At 42.6% G+C, this 17,949-nt stretch overlaps 1 protein-coding gene and 1 pseudogene across 2 annotated transcripts; both read right to left on the bottom strand.

Annotated features, from left to right (window-relative positions):
- Positions 1 to 8,306: 8,306 nt before the first annotated feature.
- LOC119624775 (small ribosomal subunit protein uS10-like) lies at positions 8,307 to 9,255 on the bottom strand (annotated as a pseudogene).
- On the bottom strand, positions 9,145 to 14,854 carry TMEM70 (transmembrane protein 70). Of its 2 annotated transcripts, none has more exons than XM_008000905.3 (3): positions 14,494 to 14,854; positions 12,143 to 12,248; positions 9,145 to 9,852 (listed from the first exon to the last, which is right to left on the bottom strand). In XM_008000905.3, exons 1-3 carry the CDS (start codon positions 14,701 to 14,703, stop codon positions 9,386 to 9,388), a joined length of 783 nt encoding a protein of 260 aa, XP_007999096.1. In that variant the 5' UTR covers positions 14,704 to 14,854; the 3' UTR covers positions 9,145 to 9,385. The 2 variants fall into 2 exon arrangements, with proteins under 2 accessions (XP_007999096.1, XP_007999097.1); XM_008000906.3 differs by having other exon boundaries at positions 14,480 to 14,852.
- Positions 14,855 to 17,949: the final 3,095 nt, after the last annotated feature.

Below are 17,949 nucleotides of genomic sequence, written 5' to 3'. Positions count from 1 at the left end.
GAAACCCATCTCTACTAAAAATACAAAAATTAGACAGGTGTGGTTGGTGCACGCCTGTAATCCCAGCTATTCAGAAGGCTAAGGAAGGAGAGTCACTTGAACCTGGGAGGCAGAGGTTGCAGTGAGCCGAGATGGCACCACTGCACTCCAGCCTGGGCAACGAAACTCCATTTCAAAAAAAATTTTTTAATGAAAAATAAAATAAAATAAACAAGACACTTCCCAGTCAACTGTAACAAAACCAGTCCCTAGGTCCCCCTGAAAGTCTCAACAGACAGGAACCCCTTTTCCCTCTGCATTGCTCTTCTCTCCCACAGCTCTGTATACCAGCAGTTCCCAACATTTTTGGCCTCAGGGACCAGTTTCTTGGAAGACAATTTTTCCACGGACTGAGGGGATGGGGAGGGATGGTTTCGGGGTGAAACTGTTCCACCCCAGATCATCAGGCATTAGATTATCATAAGGAGCATGCAACCTAGATCCCTTGCATGTATACTTCATAACAAGTTTCCTGCTCCCCCCCTGGGAATGTAATGCTGCTGCTGATCTGACAGAAGCTGGAGCTCAGGTGGTAATGCTTGCTCACCTGCTGCTCACCTCCAGCTGTGCAGCCCAGTTCCTAACAAGCCACAGCCAGATTCCTAACAGGCCATGGACTGGTACTGGTCCACGGCCCCCAGCGGATGGGGACTCCTACTTTATAAAACAAATTCTCAGCCGGGCATGGTGGCTCATGCCTGTCATCCCAGCATTTTGGGATACTAAGGCGGGTGGATCACTTGAGGTCAGGAGTTCAAGACCAGCCTGGCTAACATGGTGAAATTCTGTCTCTACTAAAAATACAAAAATTAGCGAGGCATGGTGGTGCACACCTGTAGTCCCAGCTACTCGGGAGGCTGAGGCAGGAGAATCGCTTGAACCCAGGAGGAAGAGGTTGCAGTGAGCCAAGATCGGGCCACTGCACTCCAACCTGGGCGACAGAGTGAGACTTGGTCTCAAAAACAAACAAACAGGCCGGGCGCAGTGGCTCACCTCTGTAAATACCAGCACTTTGGGAGGCCAAGGTGGGCAGATCACCTGAGGTCAGGAGTTTGAAACCAGCTTGGCCAACACAGTGAAACCCTGTCTCTACTAAAAATACAAAAATTAGCCAGGTGTGGTGGCAAGTGCCTATAGTCCCAGTTAATCAGGAGGCTGAGGCAAGAGAATTGCTTGAACCCAGGAAGTGGAGGTTGCAGTGAGCCAAAATCATGTCACTGCACTCCAGCCTGGGTGACAGAGCGAGACTCCATCTCAAAAAACAACAACAACAACAACAAATCAAATTATCATGGCCCAGAGAGCTGCACTTATGGATCTGAAGTGAACAGTCTCATGGGAACTATTTCTTTTCAGCAGCAGGTTTAGTTACAGGACACAACAGGGCCAGATAAGACCCCAAACAGGGGACACTAGCTGTAATTCTGTGCTGTGGGCAGGGACTCCACCAGTCTTAATAATGCATTCACCTACAACAAGCTAGACCTCAAGAGAACATTTTGAGTCCTAATAATGAAATGTCATCATTTTGTTGTGACGTGTATTTCATTTCAAAACTCTTACTCCATTTTAGAAAGCCAGCTATTCCTTTAGATATTTTGCTACTTGAAATCCTTTATAGGATATAGTTTAGGGTTAGTAGCCAAAAATGGCATGGAATTTTGGCTAAAAATCTGCACACTTAAGAAGAAAATAATATGTCGGTAAAAATATTTTACAACAGAAGTGTGTTTCTTTCCATTTTTTTAGAGACAAATCTCACTGTGTTGCCCAGGCTGGGGTGCAGTGGTTATTCTCAGGTGTGATTCTAACACACTGCAGCCTCAAATTCCTGGGCTCAGCTGGGACCACAGGTTTGAGCCATGGCTGTTGGCCCTGCCATTTTCAAAAATGCAAAAGTCCAAGGGAGGAGGGGGAAATAGGGAGTTGTTCAATGGACATAGAGTCTCAGGTTGACAAGATGAAGGAGTTCTAGAGATCTGTTGCACAACAATGTGAATATAGTTAACACCACTGAACTCTATGCTTAAAACTGGTTAAGATGGTAAATTCTTTAAAAAACACAATTTTAAAATAAATTTAAAAGATGGGAAAAAAAGGCAAAATCCATGAACACCCTTAGCAGTCTCAAAATACCATTTCCCACTATAAGCAACCAGCACTCCTTGGAGTCTGGGGTAGAAAATGTACAAAATGAGCCTAAAACACTTTGTTATATTAGATAACCAATTTGAAGATGGTGCCACTGACCAAAGACAGGTGTTTCTAGTTTCCTATAATGGCTGTAACAAATTGCCAAAAGATTTCATGGCTTTAAACAACATAGCCTGGGCACAGTGGCTCATGCCTGTAATCCCAGCACTTTGGGAGGCCAACGCGGGCAGATCACCTGAGGTCAGGAGTTCGAGACCAACCTGGCCAACGTGGTGAAACCCCATCTCTGCTAAAAATACAAGAAATGAGCCAGGCGTGGTGGCAGGCGCCTGTAATCCCAGCTACTCGGGAGGCTGAGGCCCAAGAATTGCTTGAACCCAGGAGGCGGAGGTTGTAGTAAACAGATTGCGCCACTGCACTCCAGCCTGGACGACACAGCAAGACTCCATCTCAAAAAACAAACAAAAACTGTAAATGTATTCTCTTACGGTTCTGGAGGTCTGAAGTCTGAAATCAGTTTCACTGTACTAAAGTCAAGGTGTCAACAGAGCTGTTTCCTTCTGGAGACTCTAGGGGAAGAATATGTTTCCTTGCCTTTTTCAGCTTTTAGAGCTACAACCCTTGTATTTCTCCATCTTCAAAATGCATCACTTCAATCTTTTTTTTTTTTTTTTTTTTTTTTTTTTTTTTTTGAGCCTCCCTCTGTCGCCAAGCCTGGAGTGCAGTGATACAATCTCGGCTCACTGCAACCTCTCCCTCCCAGGTTTAAGTGATTCTCCTGCCTCAGCCTCCTGAGTAGCTGAGACTACAGGCACGCGCCACCACACCCAGCTAATTTTTGTATTTTTAGTAGAGATGGGGTTTCGCCATATTGGTCAGGCTGGTCTTGAACTCCTGATCTTGTGATGCGCCTGCCTCCGCCTCCCAAAGTGCTGGGATTACAAGTCCTGAGCCACTGCGCCTGGCCCACTTCATCACCTTCTGCTCTGATTTCATGCCTCTTTCTTATAGGGACCTCAGTGATTACAATGGACCCAGCTGGGTAATTCAACACAATCCAAATTAAAATCCTCAATTTAATCACATCTGCAAAATTCCTTTTGCCATGTAAGGTAATATTCACAGCTTCCAGTGATTAGGAGGTGAACATTTTGCGCCATTATTTAGCCTATCCATATGACTATATGAACATTAATAAGATAGTAATTGCAATAAGTTGAAATACTTTAATATATTTAAATCCATAAGCTCATAATATTTTATTTATCATTTTTGTGAGACAGGATCTACCTCTTTCACCCAGGCTGGAGGGCAGTGGCATGATCACAGCTCACTGCAACCTTAAACTCCTGGGCTCAAGTGATCCTCCCTCCTGAGCTTCCAAGTAGCTGGGACTACAGGCATACACCCCTATGCCCAGCTAATTTTTTTAGTTTTTTCTTAGAGACAGGGTTTCACTATGTTGCCAGGGCTGGTCGCAAACTTCTGGCCTTAAGCAATCCTCCCTCAGCCTCCTAAAGTGGTGCCCAAAGTGGTGGGATTACAGGCGTGAACCACCGTGCCCAGCCTCATAACGTATTTTTTAAGTCTACTTACCAACAGATGATGCTAGGAAACCAAATCTATTTTTAAAACTAGCAAATAAAAGGACAGAATCAAGCATTTATCCTGACTTTTCCACACAAACTGAACTACTCAGTTACCAAATAGCAGAGAGGGGCAAATTTCTCTTGCCTTCTTGTGCTTTTAGCTCTATTTTTAGAAGTATTTCAGCTAATAAGTGAAAAAGGAATAATAGAATATAACCATTTTTCAACATCTAATGAATTGATGGACTTACGCATTGAGCATCAATGGTTGCTACCATCACAAAGACAAAACAACATTATGTACCTCTTAATGGGAGAATACTACGGGGACTGGCCTCCAAATAGCTCCCAATGATCCTTACCTCCTGGTGTACAGGTCCTTGTGAATCCCCTCCAACATCGAATAAGGCTGACTGTGTAACCAATAAAGTATTGTGCAATGACAGTGTGCAAATTTCATGTAGGTCACACAACACATTGTATAACCTTACTGTCTTGGATCACTTACTCTGGGAGAAGCAAGAAGCACTAAAGAGAGATCCATGTGGTGAGAAACGGAGGCCTCCTGCCAAAGAGCTAGTACCACACTCTCAGTCTTGTAAGTGAGCCATCTTGGAAACGGGGGGTTCCTCATGCCCCAGCCCAGCCTTCAGATGACAGCAGCACCAGCTACCTCCTGAGAGAGCTTGAGCTAAAACCACTCAGCTAGGCCACTCCTCATTTCCACACCTACAGACACTGTGCAGTGTTAGAAATGTTTATTGTGGCTTTAAGCATGTAAGTTTTAGGGGTAATTCGTTACGCAACAAGATAACAAATATGATCATCTATAAAAGTAGTTTTGTCCAAAATAATCAAACCTCACTCTGGTGAAGTTTTAAGATCTACTTATCAATTTATAGGAAATATAGAAGACAGAGAAACATGTTAAAATACAGCTCAGGGATACAAGTAGAAAATCTAGACCATGAGAAGATCTAAGTGACAAACAATTATTTCTTCAACAGATAATTTGCAAGGGAAAAAAAATGGAAAGGCGTGGCCGGTACAGTGGCTCACACCTGTAATCCCAATACTTTAGGAGGCCAAGACGGGTGGAGTTCAAGATCAGCCTGGGCAACAGGTAAAACCCTGTCTCTACAAAAAATACAAAAATTAGCCGGGCATGGTGGCACACGCCTGTAGTCCCGCTACCCTGGAGGCTTGAGGTGGGAGGATTGCTTGAGTCTAGGGGGTAGACTCAATGTCTAAATGTCTTCTAAATGTCTTTTAGAACAGTCTTAAAAGCCATTTAAACAATTGATATGTGTAAGATATGAAACTTATTTGGAGATATATATATACACACACACACACACATATATAATTTTTTTAACCAACTCTTCATTCTGGTCTGATTATTTGAATCTTAAATCCAACCAAATGTGGGAAAAAATTATGAAGCAATTGGAAATTTAAACAGACTGATAGATTGATGACATTAGAGCTGTGGGGTTGTTTCGTTTTTGTAGATCTGATAATGGTATTGTGGCTACATTTTTAAAGAAGTCCTCATCTTGTAGAGTTACAAAAGTAAATACTTAAGCAAGAAATATTATTATGACTGGAATTTGCTTTCCCCAAAAAGTAGAGGAGAAATGATTAGGGTCTAGATGAAACAATATTGACTATAAATTGGTCATTGTTGAATCTGAATGACAGAGTCATGCAGGTTCACTGTACTCTTCTACTTCTGTGTTTGAAATTCTCAATAAAAATAAAAGCAAGTACAAGGTGTTCTAAAAGAATCAGAATAAAATTTTTACAAATACATTCAAGCTAAGACTGTCATTTATATCTAATGGTCATCTTGTTACTTTTGCTTCCAAAAGCCTTTCAGTGCGGTGAAATCTGCATTAGGGAAAAGGATTGCAATATTTTATTGTTAACGGGGTTATTACCTGATGTAACCCAGATGTCAGCTAGGATCACCCTGCCTTTTCACATGCAAATAGGTAACTTTTGTGATGCAAATAAATGATTCACTTTCCCTAAACAGTGAGAGATTCATTACCTTCCCAGTCTTCCTGAGATTACTCTGCCTGGGATAGAGTAGCAAAGTGGCATGAGGGAGGTGCCTATGTTTCTCCTAACCTTGGCCTGAGTTGGTTCTGCTGATTATTTCAGTGATGAATCATCCTGTTATCTTATGCATGCTGATCCTTTCTCTATCCTAGTTTCTCACTCCAGATCATGCCCTTAAGATGTCACTTTTCCCACTTAGTGTAAGCATATTTTTCCCCTAGACTACCAAGTTGTTTTCTGAAGAATTATTCTGATATCAACCAATAAAAACAAGTTTTTCACTCCACTCCACAGTGATAAAATGCCTTGAAATTTCTTTTTAATTGCATCCTTGGAGCTTGCATAGATCATTTTACTTTTCAGAGGTGCTAGTTCTGGTGCCCACAAAAAAAAAAAAAAAAATCAACTCTTCTTTTCTGGATTCTTTTGTTTCAAAGCTTGCATCATACAAAGCGTAACAACAATCTTTTTCAGGAAGCATTCCCACAAAATGCTTGAAAGGATCAGTTATGGTTATGCCAACATCTCCACCATCTCTTTGCCTTCTACAATGATGCACTTTTTGTCTGCACTGAGACAAAAAATGACAACCTTCTTTCTTTTCTTGATTTCTTCTTGTGTGGAGCATTTACGAACTTTCGTGTCATAAAAAATGCAACATACTTCATCAGCTACTTGCACTCCTGAGGTCATCTTCCCCTCGGACGGTCACAGGGACACGGGGGAGGAAGCCAGTGAGCAGTGAATCTGCAGAGCGTCCTCCTCACAGCTGCAGGACCGAGAGCACAGTGATAAAATGATCACATGGATATAGAACATGTAAATGTTAGACACGAGTTCTAAATTTCCCTTCAAAGAATCAATATGTCAGTATGTTCAATTCTTTACCTTCTACTTTTAAGCTTAACTTCCTCGTAAACCAACGTTTTCCGATTACCTGTTCCACCCTGACTCATTCCAATTACCTGCTCATTCTCCACAACCATTTTTCCCGCCAAACCACTCACCCTGTCGCTCTTTTTAAATTAGCCAATCGGAATTAGTTTAGCCTGTGCTGTCTAACCGGAGCCAATAGGGGAACGACAGAGCAGCAGGGACCACGTGTGTCAGGAATAAGACCCCCTTTTCCTCCCTTGTCCAGGTGTGCACTCACCATTGCTCCATCTGTGAGGGCGCAGTCTTCTATAGAAGTAAACTGCCTTGCTGAGAAGAAGAAAATTTTATATTTGAGTGCTATTTCTTTTGCAGCACTGAAACTTTATTTATAACATAAAGAAATATATTGTACTTAAGTTGTGAAGAGAGGTAATATTGGAAGAGATCTTTAAAATGTAAACAATGCAATTTTTTCTAGGGGGAACTAGGAGTGATTTTTCCTTTTTTGTTTTTGAGATGGGGTTTTACTGTGTCACCCTGGATAGAGTGCAGTGGTGCAATCCCAGCTCACTGCAGTCTTGATTCCCCAGGTTCAAGCGGGTCTCTCACCTCAGCCCCCCAAGTAGCTGCAATTACAGGCAAGAGCCACCAGACCCAGCCTCTTTCTTCCTTCTACTTTCTAATGTATCCATAATAAACATTTGATCATGGAATAACTTTTTATAGAAAGATATCTCTTATCTCAGGGGTGTCCAATCTTTTGGCTTCCCTGGGCCACGTTGGAAGAATTGTCTTGGGCCACACATAAAATATACTGATAGCTGATGAGTTTAAAAAATATATCTCAAAAATAAAATGTAAGTTTATGAATTTGTGTTCGGCCACATTCAAAGCCATCCTGGGCTGCGGGTTGGACAAGCCTGCCTTATCTAGTAGGTTGCTATGAAAAAAAAAGAAAGACATCTCTCATTCATTGCTAGGCTACATCTACGGGACAAAGGACAGAGGAGCAAGCAGGCAGAAACCCACCCTGAGCAGAAGATGACACAGGAATGGCGGTGAGAATTCTGTCTGGTGAGCTGGACAATCCAAGCAGAGGGCAGGCTCTAAGTCTCAGAAAGACAGCTTTGCTGTCTTATCTCCTATGAATAAATTTCTAGAAGCCCGGGAATTGAATGAGCTCTTTGATCAGATGCTCCTGCTGCTTCCCCATCAATCTCCCTCATACACATGTACACCATAAAGTTTAAATTTACTATCATGGTGGCCGTAGACAATGTTAGGTAGCTCCATAAAGACAGACTGGGTGTTTTGTTCTTAACTATGATCTTAGTAACCAGCACAATACTGGGCACTTAGTAAATATCTACTGATCTAAATAGTGTGGTTTGAGGCCTCTTGTTCCTAGCTAAAAATCCTTGGCAAGAGTCAATCTCCACTTTACAAGAGGTAAAAAATCTTACAATGGATATTCTTGACGAAGCTAGCATAGAGACAGCAATTTTACACAAGGTATTTTTCACCTACTTAGTAACAGTGGTTTTCCTAAACCCATAGGGTGCCACCAAGGGAGGAGTGCACAGTTGGAGAAACAAATTAAGACTACTGAAGACAACACTACTTATCATTTGCCTTATAGCTAACCACCAGTTCAACTGCACATGTTCTTATGGGCAATCATTCCAGGGGTTAGGCAAAAACCTGTGTTCTGAACCAAAGGAGACTTAAAACTGTTCCCATAATTTGTGAATTTCTTGAAATTTTGGGGTTTAAAAAAAAATTTTTAACAACTGATAATCTATTTATGAAAATAATCGACTTAAGCATTGCAATGGCTACTTCCATCTCAACTCCTGGCTCAATACTGATGGAAGTAATCTGCTTAACAATCTGAGGACTATGCAAGTCAGAGTCGCTTGTGGATTCTCAACTGGAAACGATCCCATGTCTTAGAACCTTCACAAGTTTTTCTTGTAGTGATTCTCAAAGTCTTGGTAGACATTCAAACTGGTCCTTTCACTGATTCTTTTTCTTTGCTCCTCTGATCAAGTCAGCACACAACTTATCCAGGGATTTTACGTTGCAACTCGTTAGTGATTTGAATTCGGTGAATTGCCACCTCTGACTCCACGGGTGTTTTTCTGGTATCTTTAAAAGCCAAGGCTGCTGCAAGGCTTCCTAGCCAGCTTCCTGACAGATTTGGTCCTCAGGCAAGAGCAAAGAGCAGTGAGTCAGGAGCAAGAGCAGGTGGACCACAGCTCCGCACCACCTATAACTGTGTCTTCCTCAAAGAGAAAATGTCTTTTAATGTCAGAAAATATTTATACACTTAGAAAAATCCATATACAAAGAATAAAGTAACTCTCCCATTTGCTACTGACATCAGATCCCCAGTTTAGAGTCAACCACAGTAATACAGAACTCTTATACCAGCATGAACATATTTATTCACATATCTTTTTCTAAAACACGAATGGCAGATACTACGTTTTGGTTTCCAAACATATCTTGCTTTATTATAAATAAACATCATTCTCTGGAAATTAAAAGCTTTGATAATTCAAATTATTTAACAATCAGTCACTAACAGAATGCAAAAGGCTATTTTATTATTATACATTAAAACGTAAATCACATTTAAGCACAAACATTTAAAAATAGGCTCATTTCTCATCTTTATGCTGTTTCTCTTCACTGGGTTTTTCCATATCCAAAATGAATTCTTCTTTGTCGTAACCCATTAGATGGATAAAGTCTTCGCGGTTTGGAAAGAGCACTGGATTAACTAACAGTGATTTTGTTTTAGCATAAAATGTGGTAAACACATGTGTAGCATCTGGAATCTTCACATCATCCTGGTGAAACAATGTACTCGTTTCTGCAAGCAAAGCATTGTAGGTAATGGCTTTATAAGTGTCTGTTGTGGCCTCATGGTACAATCGAATGACATAGCCTTTTGTAATAAAGTGAAGCAGCACTGGGGTGATCAACGTAAAGCTTCCTATGATGCCATAAAATACGATTTGAACAGGCAGAGACATGCTTTCAAAAAAAGCATTATTTTGTGTAAGAAAGTATGGCAGAAATGTAAGGCCAATCAGACTCGTAGAATAAGAGAAACATTTCACACCTAAATGGGAAAAAAAGAGAGAGGATCAATACTTGTAAATTTTATAAAAGAATCAATCTATCCCACTAATTCTTCCATTTTTCTTCTTACTGTATCAGCTCAAGACAACAAAATCAAACCATAAATACCGTGCTTATTATATTCCAACCTCTGTTTTAAGGACTTTACATATTTTGACTTCAATATCCATGCCACTGACCATTAGAATACACTGCCTCTCCAGGCAGGAAATCTGCTTTAGGGTTTAAGTGGCCCTACCTCAGTTCCACAATAAAGTAGTTAACATTACTTAAAGATCCTTACTAATACTGTACTACAGAAGTTGATTCAGAGAGCAGATTATCAAACAAAACTCTCTATTAACAAGCACTCCAGTATATCTAACATAAAATATTCAAACATGGTAAATTCTATCAGGCTAAATGCCCAGGATTAAAACAGCAAATCACCAAAGAAATAACACTAGTGGTTAAAAAACATATGGGACTGGCTCATGCCTGTAATCCCAGCACTTTGGGAGGCTGACGTGGTTGGGTCATTTGAGGTTAGGAGTTCAAGACCAGCCTGGCCAACATGGTGAAACTCCATCTCTACTAAAAATACAAAAATTAGCTGGGGATGGTGGCATGTGCCTGTAATCCCAGCTATTCAGGAGGTTGAGGCAGGAGAATCCTTAAACCCAGGAGGTAGAGGCTGCAGTGAGCCAAGATTGCATACTGCACTCCAGCCTGGGAGATAAAGCAAGACTCCATCTCAAAAAAAAAAAAAAAAAAAAAAGAGAGAGAGAAACATATGGGAAAGATATTCAACTTCTTTAGTAAGGAAAGACATTCAAGTTAAAACACTGAGATAAGCAGCCTGGCCAACATGGCGAAACCCTGTCTCTACTAAAAATACAAAAATTAGCCAGGTTTGGTGGCATGCGCCTATAATCCCAGCTACTGGGGGTGCTGAGGCAGGAGAATTGCTTGAACCCGGGAGGTGGAGGTTGCAGTGGGCCGAGATTGTGTACTCCAGCCTGGGCAACAAGAGCAAAACTCTGTCTCAATAAATAAATAATAAAAAATACAAATAAAACACTGAGATACCATTTTTACCTATTACCTTAGAAAGATTAAAAATAAATGACTTCTAGCGCAGTGCAGTGGCTCATGCCTGTAATCTCAGCACACTGTAAGGTGTAGGCAGGGGGACTGCTTGAGACCAGTTTGAGGCCAGCCTAGGCACCATAGGAAGACCTGTCTCTACAAAAAAAATTTTTTTTAATTAGCCAAGGCTGGTCTGATGGTAATGAGTTATCAGAACTTAACATTGGTGTCACTGAAGTTGGTATACAACGCCCCCACTGCTAAATTTGACTAGCTTAAAAAAAAAAATTAGCCAGGGGTGGTGGCACGTGTCTGTAGGCCTAGCTATTTGGGAGGCTGAAGTGGAAGGATCACTCAAGTCCACAAGTTTGAGGCTGCAGTGAACTATGATCACACTACTGCACTCCAGTCTAGATGACAGAGACCCTGTCTCTAAAAAATAACAATTATTTTTAAAAAATGGCTTCTAAACTGTATACTTCAAAATGATTAAAGTGAAAAATTTTGTTTATCTAACCACAATAAAAAATGACTTAAAATGTAAATTTATCTTACCTTTAATTTATAATTTTAATATGATCCTAATAAAAAATACCATCTGTTTGGAAAATAAAAAAGTTGAGATCCTAAACAAGTTAATTTTAAAGTTCACTTGGAAAAACAAAAGCAGCAAAAATAAATAAATAAATAAAGCAATGAGGGGAAGTTACCCCTTCCAAATATTAAAACATAATAGAGGTTGGGTGTGGTGGCTCACGCCTATAATCCCAATACTTCAGGAGGCCGAGGTAGGTGGGTTACTTGAGGTGAGGAGTTCAAGACCAGCCTGACTAACATGGTGAAACCCTGTCTCTACTAAAAACACAAAAATTGGCCAAGTGTGGTGGCACATGCCTGTAATCCCAGCTACTCAGGAGGCTGAACCAGGAGAATCGCTTGAACATGGGAGGCAGAGAGTACAGTAAACCAAGATCATGCCAATGCACTCCAGCCTGGACAACACAGTGAGATTCTGTCTCAAATAAAAATCTAAAAATGCAAAGTTCTCTACATCTTATCAACACACCTCAAGAAAAAAATGAAAATCTAACTTTCCTTACGCATTGTAATTAAGGGATGCCATAACAACAAGTAAGATATAGTAAGGATATTTTTACAATTAAAAGAGAAAAAAAAAAGTACCCTCACTTCCAATTACTTACCAAACACTGCTCGGGCCATATTGCCAGTATAAATTAGCCTTCCATCTTCTGATTTGTCAGACGGCGTATGTAAGCATCGAACATATCCTTCCCAACAAACAGGGATCTATTGAAACAGGGATCATTATGGTCGACCAACCTTCTTAAATTTTTAAAGTTTTTTTTTTTTTTGAGACAGAGTCTCGCTCTGTCTCCCAGACTGCAGGGCTGTGGTACGATCGCGGCTCACCACTGCAACCTCCGCTTCCCAGGTTTAAGCATTTCTCCTGCCTCAGTCTCCTGCGTAGCTGGGATTACAGGTGCCTGCCACAACACCTGGCTAATTTCCATATTTTTAGTAGAGATGGGGTTTCACCATGTTGGCCAGGCTGGTCTTGAACTCCTGACCTCAAGTGATCTGCCACCTTGGACTCCCTAAGTGCTGGGATTACAGGTATGAGCCACCATGCCTGGTTTAAGTTTATTTTTAAAACAGTAATGAAGAGGGCAGGAGCAGTGGCTCATGCCTGTAATTCTAGCACTTTGGGAGGCTGTGGTGGGCTGATCACTTAAGGTCAGGAGTTCAAGACCAGCCTGGCCAACATAGTGAAACTCCGTCTCTACTAAAAATACAAACAACTAGCCGGGCGTGGTGTTGGGCACCTGCCAGCTACTCGGGAGGCTGAGGCAGGAGAATCGCTTGAATCCAGGAGGCGGAGGTTGCAGTGGTCTGAGATCACACCACTGTACGCCAACCTGGGCAACAAAGTGCGACTCCGTCTCAAATAAAATAAAATTGTAATGAAGAGAACTTGTCACACGAGGTGACATAAGGAATTCTCCCAAATAATCTACAGAGCTAAAGAAATCAGTTGGCTGATAGAATGGCCTGCCTTAATTCTAGTCACAAGTAGAAAACTGCAGAGTTGGAGTTTGTTAGCTTTGCATCCCAGCTCTCAGGTTTCTAGTATGACCTTGGGCATTAGTGGAACAGTTTCTTCTACTCCACTGTTAATGAGGACATCATTTCCATTCTATTTAAATGCAACACCTTTTCAAAAAATAAATACATTTAGCAGGTGTAATGGAACATGTCTGTAGCCCCAGCTACTGGGGAGGCTGAGGTGGATCACTTGAGCCTAGCAGTTCAAGGTCAGCCGGGGCAACATGGCAAGACCCCATCTCTAAAAAATAAAATTTAATTTTACTAAAATAATTTAAGTAAAACACTTTGCAAGTTCAGATTATATTTCAAGTCCAGGCCTTTTATAAATACTTCTAAAATATTTGTACAATAGTATTAAAAGATATCAATTCTTTCTCTAAAGACCTTGTAAATACTGTGTATCCCCTGGTCTTATTTCTTGCCAAGAAACAAAATTTGGCTGGGCACAGCGGCTCACGCCTGTAATTCCAGCACTTTCACAGGCCAAGGCAGGAGGATCATTTGAGGTCAGGAGTTTAAGACCAGCCTGGCCAACACGGTGAAATCCCGTCGGTACTAAAAATACAAAAAATCAGCCGGGGTGTGGTGGAGTGCGCATGTAATCCCAACTACTGGGGAGGCTGAGGCAGGAGAATCGCTTGAACCCGGAAGGCGGAGGTTGCAGTGAGCCAAGATCACGTCGCTGCACTCCAGCCTGGGTGACAGAGTGAGACTTCACCTCCAAAAAAAAGAAATAAAATTTACTTGAAATCCTACATCAAATTTCAAGGGAAAAGAAGAGTTCCCCAAACATCTGAAAACGAGTTTCACAGTGCACACACTTCAAAATGTAAAAGGCATGCCTAATTCCTCAATCCTGAAATGGAATTAGATTCCAATTTCCATTTTAAGCATTTCTTCCAAGTTTTAACCAGGTTTGCCAATCCTGATATTTTACAGAGTAGAATTAGGAGACAATTTATTCAGACCAAAATAAAAGAATTAACATCTGCATCCTCCCCCTTTCCAAGGGACCAAAGTAATTCTTAAAAGTACAGCCACCTAATAAAAGTAAAACAAGCTCAAAGTCAGGTTAACCTGGCTCTTTCGGTTCTATTTCCAGGTGCTGCATCCAATTTCTTGCAAATTAACACTTCTAAGCTTCTGCTCAAGGGTAGAAAACTACATATAGTCGTCAACACAAACCCTGTGGATTTGGAACCACCATAAAAGCAAGCACTTTCCAGCCTTTCTCCTGGACTCGCGGAGGCTGAGGACCCCGGGGCCCTCGGCCTGCTACTTCTCCAAGCCCCGCAGAGGGGGCTCCTCCCGCGCTCCAGTCACGGACACCCGGGAGAGGTAGCGAAGAGCCGCCGGGGCTCCCCAGGCCCGACGCGACGCCCGCCCTCCCCGCCTCACTTGGGACACCAGACCTCGGACGCCCGACCTGCGCTCGGCCCGGAAGCCGGAGAAGGCGCGCGGCTCCCCATGGTCCCGTACTCCCGCCGGCTACCGGCCCCGAAGGCCTGCTGCAGGAGGACGCCCGGGAGACAAAGGCCCGAGGACCTCGCAGCGTGGCGGCCGCACACAATGCAATCCTACTTCCGCCGAGACGCAGTTCGACCGCCCACGGGCGGCCTAACGCCACAAACAGCATCCCGCGAGTGACTACCGGCTGCGGACGCCCCAGCTGCAGAGGCCCACGCCGGCAAGACACGGCTTCCCACCCTACTACTGCAGAAGCGGCGCAACCACAGCCCCGGATGCCTGGCGGGCAGCTGGGATGCCCGCGCGTGCGCAGAATCTGCCGCCCGCCCCCCGCCTTCCGCCTTCCCCCTTCCCCGCAACGCGCGTTACCTGCCAGCTGAGCTGGGAGCCCGCCGCTCTGTTCTTGGCTGAGCGGCTCCTCCTTCCTAGAGTTTTACCTTCTTTATAACAGTGTGGAAGAGCAGAGAGCTGTGCGAGAATGACAAAGCCCAGAAGCCAGGGTTAAATCTTTTTTTTCTCGTGGACGACATCCCTAAAAACTGTTTCCTTTGCGGAAAATGATTCCAGCCTCTTGGCACAGAAGGAAGAATATACGATTTGAACAAAAATGAATGATAACTTAATTCAGTCATCGGGTTGGAGGAAAATAAATGGAATTTGTTCATGTAATATTGATAGGTGTTATCAAATTTGTCTTCGGAAATCATTCACATCTATATACACATTGATTCATTACTTGTTAAGGAGGTACCGAGTGACTTGTCAGGACTGAGCTAGGAGCAGAGGATACAAAGATACTAGATAAAATTGGGACTCCACAGTGCTTAAATAGTGGAGGAAAACACCTGAAAATTGGCTAGAATATAATGTAATATAATTGAGATACCACAATATACAAAACGTGGCCGGCCGTCGTGGCTTGCACCTGTAATCCCAGTGCTTTGGGAGGTTTAGGCAGGAAGATCTCTTGAGGCCAAGAGTTTGAGACCAGTCTGAGCAATACAGGGAGACCCCGTCACTACAAAATAAAAAATTTAAAAACCTAAAACAAAAAATAAACCACACATGGTAGTGTGTGCTTGTGGTCCCAGCTACCCAGGAGACTGACATGGTAGGATTGCTTGAGTCCAAAGTCGAGGCTTCAGTGAGCCAAGACCACACCACTGCACTCTAGCCTGGACCACAAAGTGACACCGTGTCTCAAAAAAAGGAACAAACAAATGCCACAGAAGTACAAAGAAGAACATGATTAATTTTGCCTCAGAATGTCTTCAGACTGGCTTCACATTTAGCTCAGTCTTGAAGGATGAGCATCTTAGTAATAGAGACACACTTTCGTTTACCACTGCAGAACTATAACTGTTTTTTGATTTGGTATATTATTTGCACTGGAGAGGAACAAATTCATAGTTTAAAATAATGTGTGGCCAAGGGTGGGAACTCATGCCTGCAATTCCAACACTACATGGAGGGCCAGGTGAGAGGATCCCTTGATTCCAGGAGTTTGAGAACAGCCTGGGCAACAAAGTGAGACCCTGTCTCTACAAAAAATTTTAAATTTAACTGGGTGTTGTGGTGCCTGCCTGTAGTCCCAGCTACTTGGGAAGCTGAGGCGGAAGGATCACTTGAGCCCAAGAGGTTGAGGCTGCAGTGAGCCCTGATTGCACTACTACACTGGGTGACACGGCTAGATCCTGTCTCAAAAATAAAAGTAAAAATAAAAATAAATCAATAGAACAACATGATCATGTTGGCAACTCCAAATACTGTCTATTGGGGGGAGTATTCAGAAGGAGATAATGATAATACCTCTATACGGATAACTTTATTTTATAAAAAGTTAGCTTCTACTTACATTTTGTTTCTTTTTATTTTAATATTTGTTTTAATAGTAGAGATGGAGTTTCACCATATAGCCCAGGTTGTTCTCAAACTCCTGAGGCTCAAGCTGTCCGCTCACCTCAGCCTATCAAAGTGCTGGAATTACAAGGGCGAGCCACTGTGCCCACCTTTTATTTTGTTTTTGAGACAGGGTCTTGCTCTGTCACCCAGGCTGGAGTGCAGTGGCACCATCATAGCTCACTGCAGCCTTGACCTTCCAGGCTCAAGTGTCCCTCCCACTTCAGCCTCCCAAGTACCTGGGACTACCGGCCATGCCACCATACCCAGCTAATTTTGGTATTTTTAGTGGAGACAGGGTCTCCTTTAGTTGCCCAGGCTGGTCTTGAGCTCCTAGAATCAAGGGATGCTCCCACCTGGGCCTCCCAAAGTGTCGGATGAACCTAAGCTACCACACTTGGCTTATTTACATTTTAAAAACTCTTCTGTTTAGGGTAATTCATTCACAATCAATATTCACTATATTATTTTGCTGATATATTTAAACTTTTCATGTAAAAATGTTTTTCTTAACTATATTGAGAGAACTCAAATTTTTTATCTTCTGTAAAGCTGTTCCCCCTACAAATACTGTAAGTAGATAAAAATAAAAACCTTTGTTTGATCTAGTTCTCAAAATTTCTAAATAGATAAAATGAGATTATATTCTGAAAACTCTGTACTATAGATTTACATAGAATTGTTATTTATGTTAGATGGATTTTCCAGTTCCAGTAATTTAGAGACATTTGTTAAATATAAACGAATGGGATTTTAGAACGATTTTAAGAATGTTTTTAGGCCGGGCACGGTGGCTCACACCTGTAATCCCAGCACTTTGGGAAGCCAAGGTGGGCTGATCACTTGTGGTCAGGAGTTTGAGACCCGCCTGGCCAACATGGTGAAACCCCGTCTCCACTAAAAACACACGAAAAAGTCACCCGGCGTGGTGGCGCACACCCGTAATCCCAGCTACTCAAGAATTGCTTGGGCCTGGGAGGTGGAGGCCGCAGCGAGTCGATTGCGCCACTGCACTCCAGCCTGGGAGACAGAGCGAGACACCCTCTCAATAAAAAAGAAGGAAAGAAAAGAGAAAAGGGGCCTACATCCTAGCCTCCTCATCTGCATCTCCATGCCTGTCCTCCCCACCAAACTCTACTTCGAGCTACCGTTACTATCAAAAAATCTTTGTTCTGATTTCTGCAAAGGCTTTGAAAAATTTATCCAAGACAATCTTGATTATTGCAATTAATTATAAAAAGCCAATGCTGGCAGGGCGCGGTGGCTCAAGCCTGTAATCCCAGCACTTTGGGAGGCCGAGACGGGCGGATCACGAGGTCAGGAGATCGAGACCATCCTGGCGAACACGGTGAAACCCCATCTCTACTAAAAAATACAAAAAACTAGCCGGGCGAGGTGGCGGGCGCCTGTAGTCCCAGCTACTCGGGAGGCTGAGGCAGGAGAATGGCGGGAACCCGGGAGGCGGAGCTTGCAGTGAGCTGAGATCCGGCCACTGCACTCCAGCTTGGGCGACAGA

The sequence above is a fragment of the Chlorocebus sabaeus genome, chromosome 8 (assembly GCF_047675955.1).
Source record: "Chlorocebus sabaeus isolate Y175 chromosome 8, mChlSab1.0.hap1, whole genome shotgun sequence".
Taxonomy (NCBI): domain Eukaryota; kingdom Metazoa; phylum Chordata; class Mammalia; order Primates; family Cercopithecidae; genus Chlorocebus; species Chlorocebus sabaeus.
Note: the sequence above shows the minus strand (reverse complement) of the source record. Positions and strands in the feature narration are given on the sequence as shown.

Coding starts and splice junctions, on each gene's coding strand:
- TMEM70 (XM_008000905.3), bottom strand. CDS start 14,703: ATGCTGTTTGTGGCGTTAGGCCGCCCGTGGGCGGTCGAACTGCGTCTC. Junction 12,249..14,493: donor GGCTTCCGGGCCGAGCGCAG/GTCGGGCGTCCG, acceptor CTGTTTCAATAG/ATCCCTGTTTGTTGGGAAGG. Junction 9,853..12,142: donor TATGGCCCGAGCAGTGTTTG/GTAAGTAATTGG, acceptor TTTCCCATTTAG/GTGTGAAATGTTTCTCTTAT.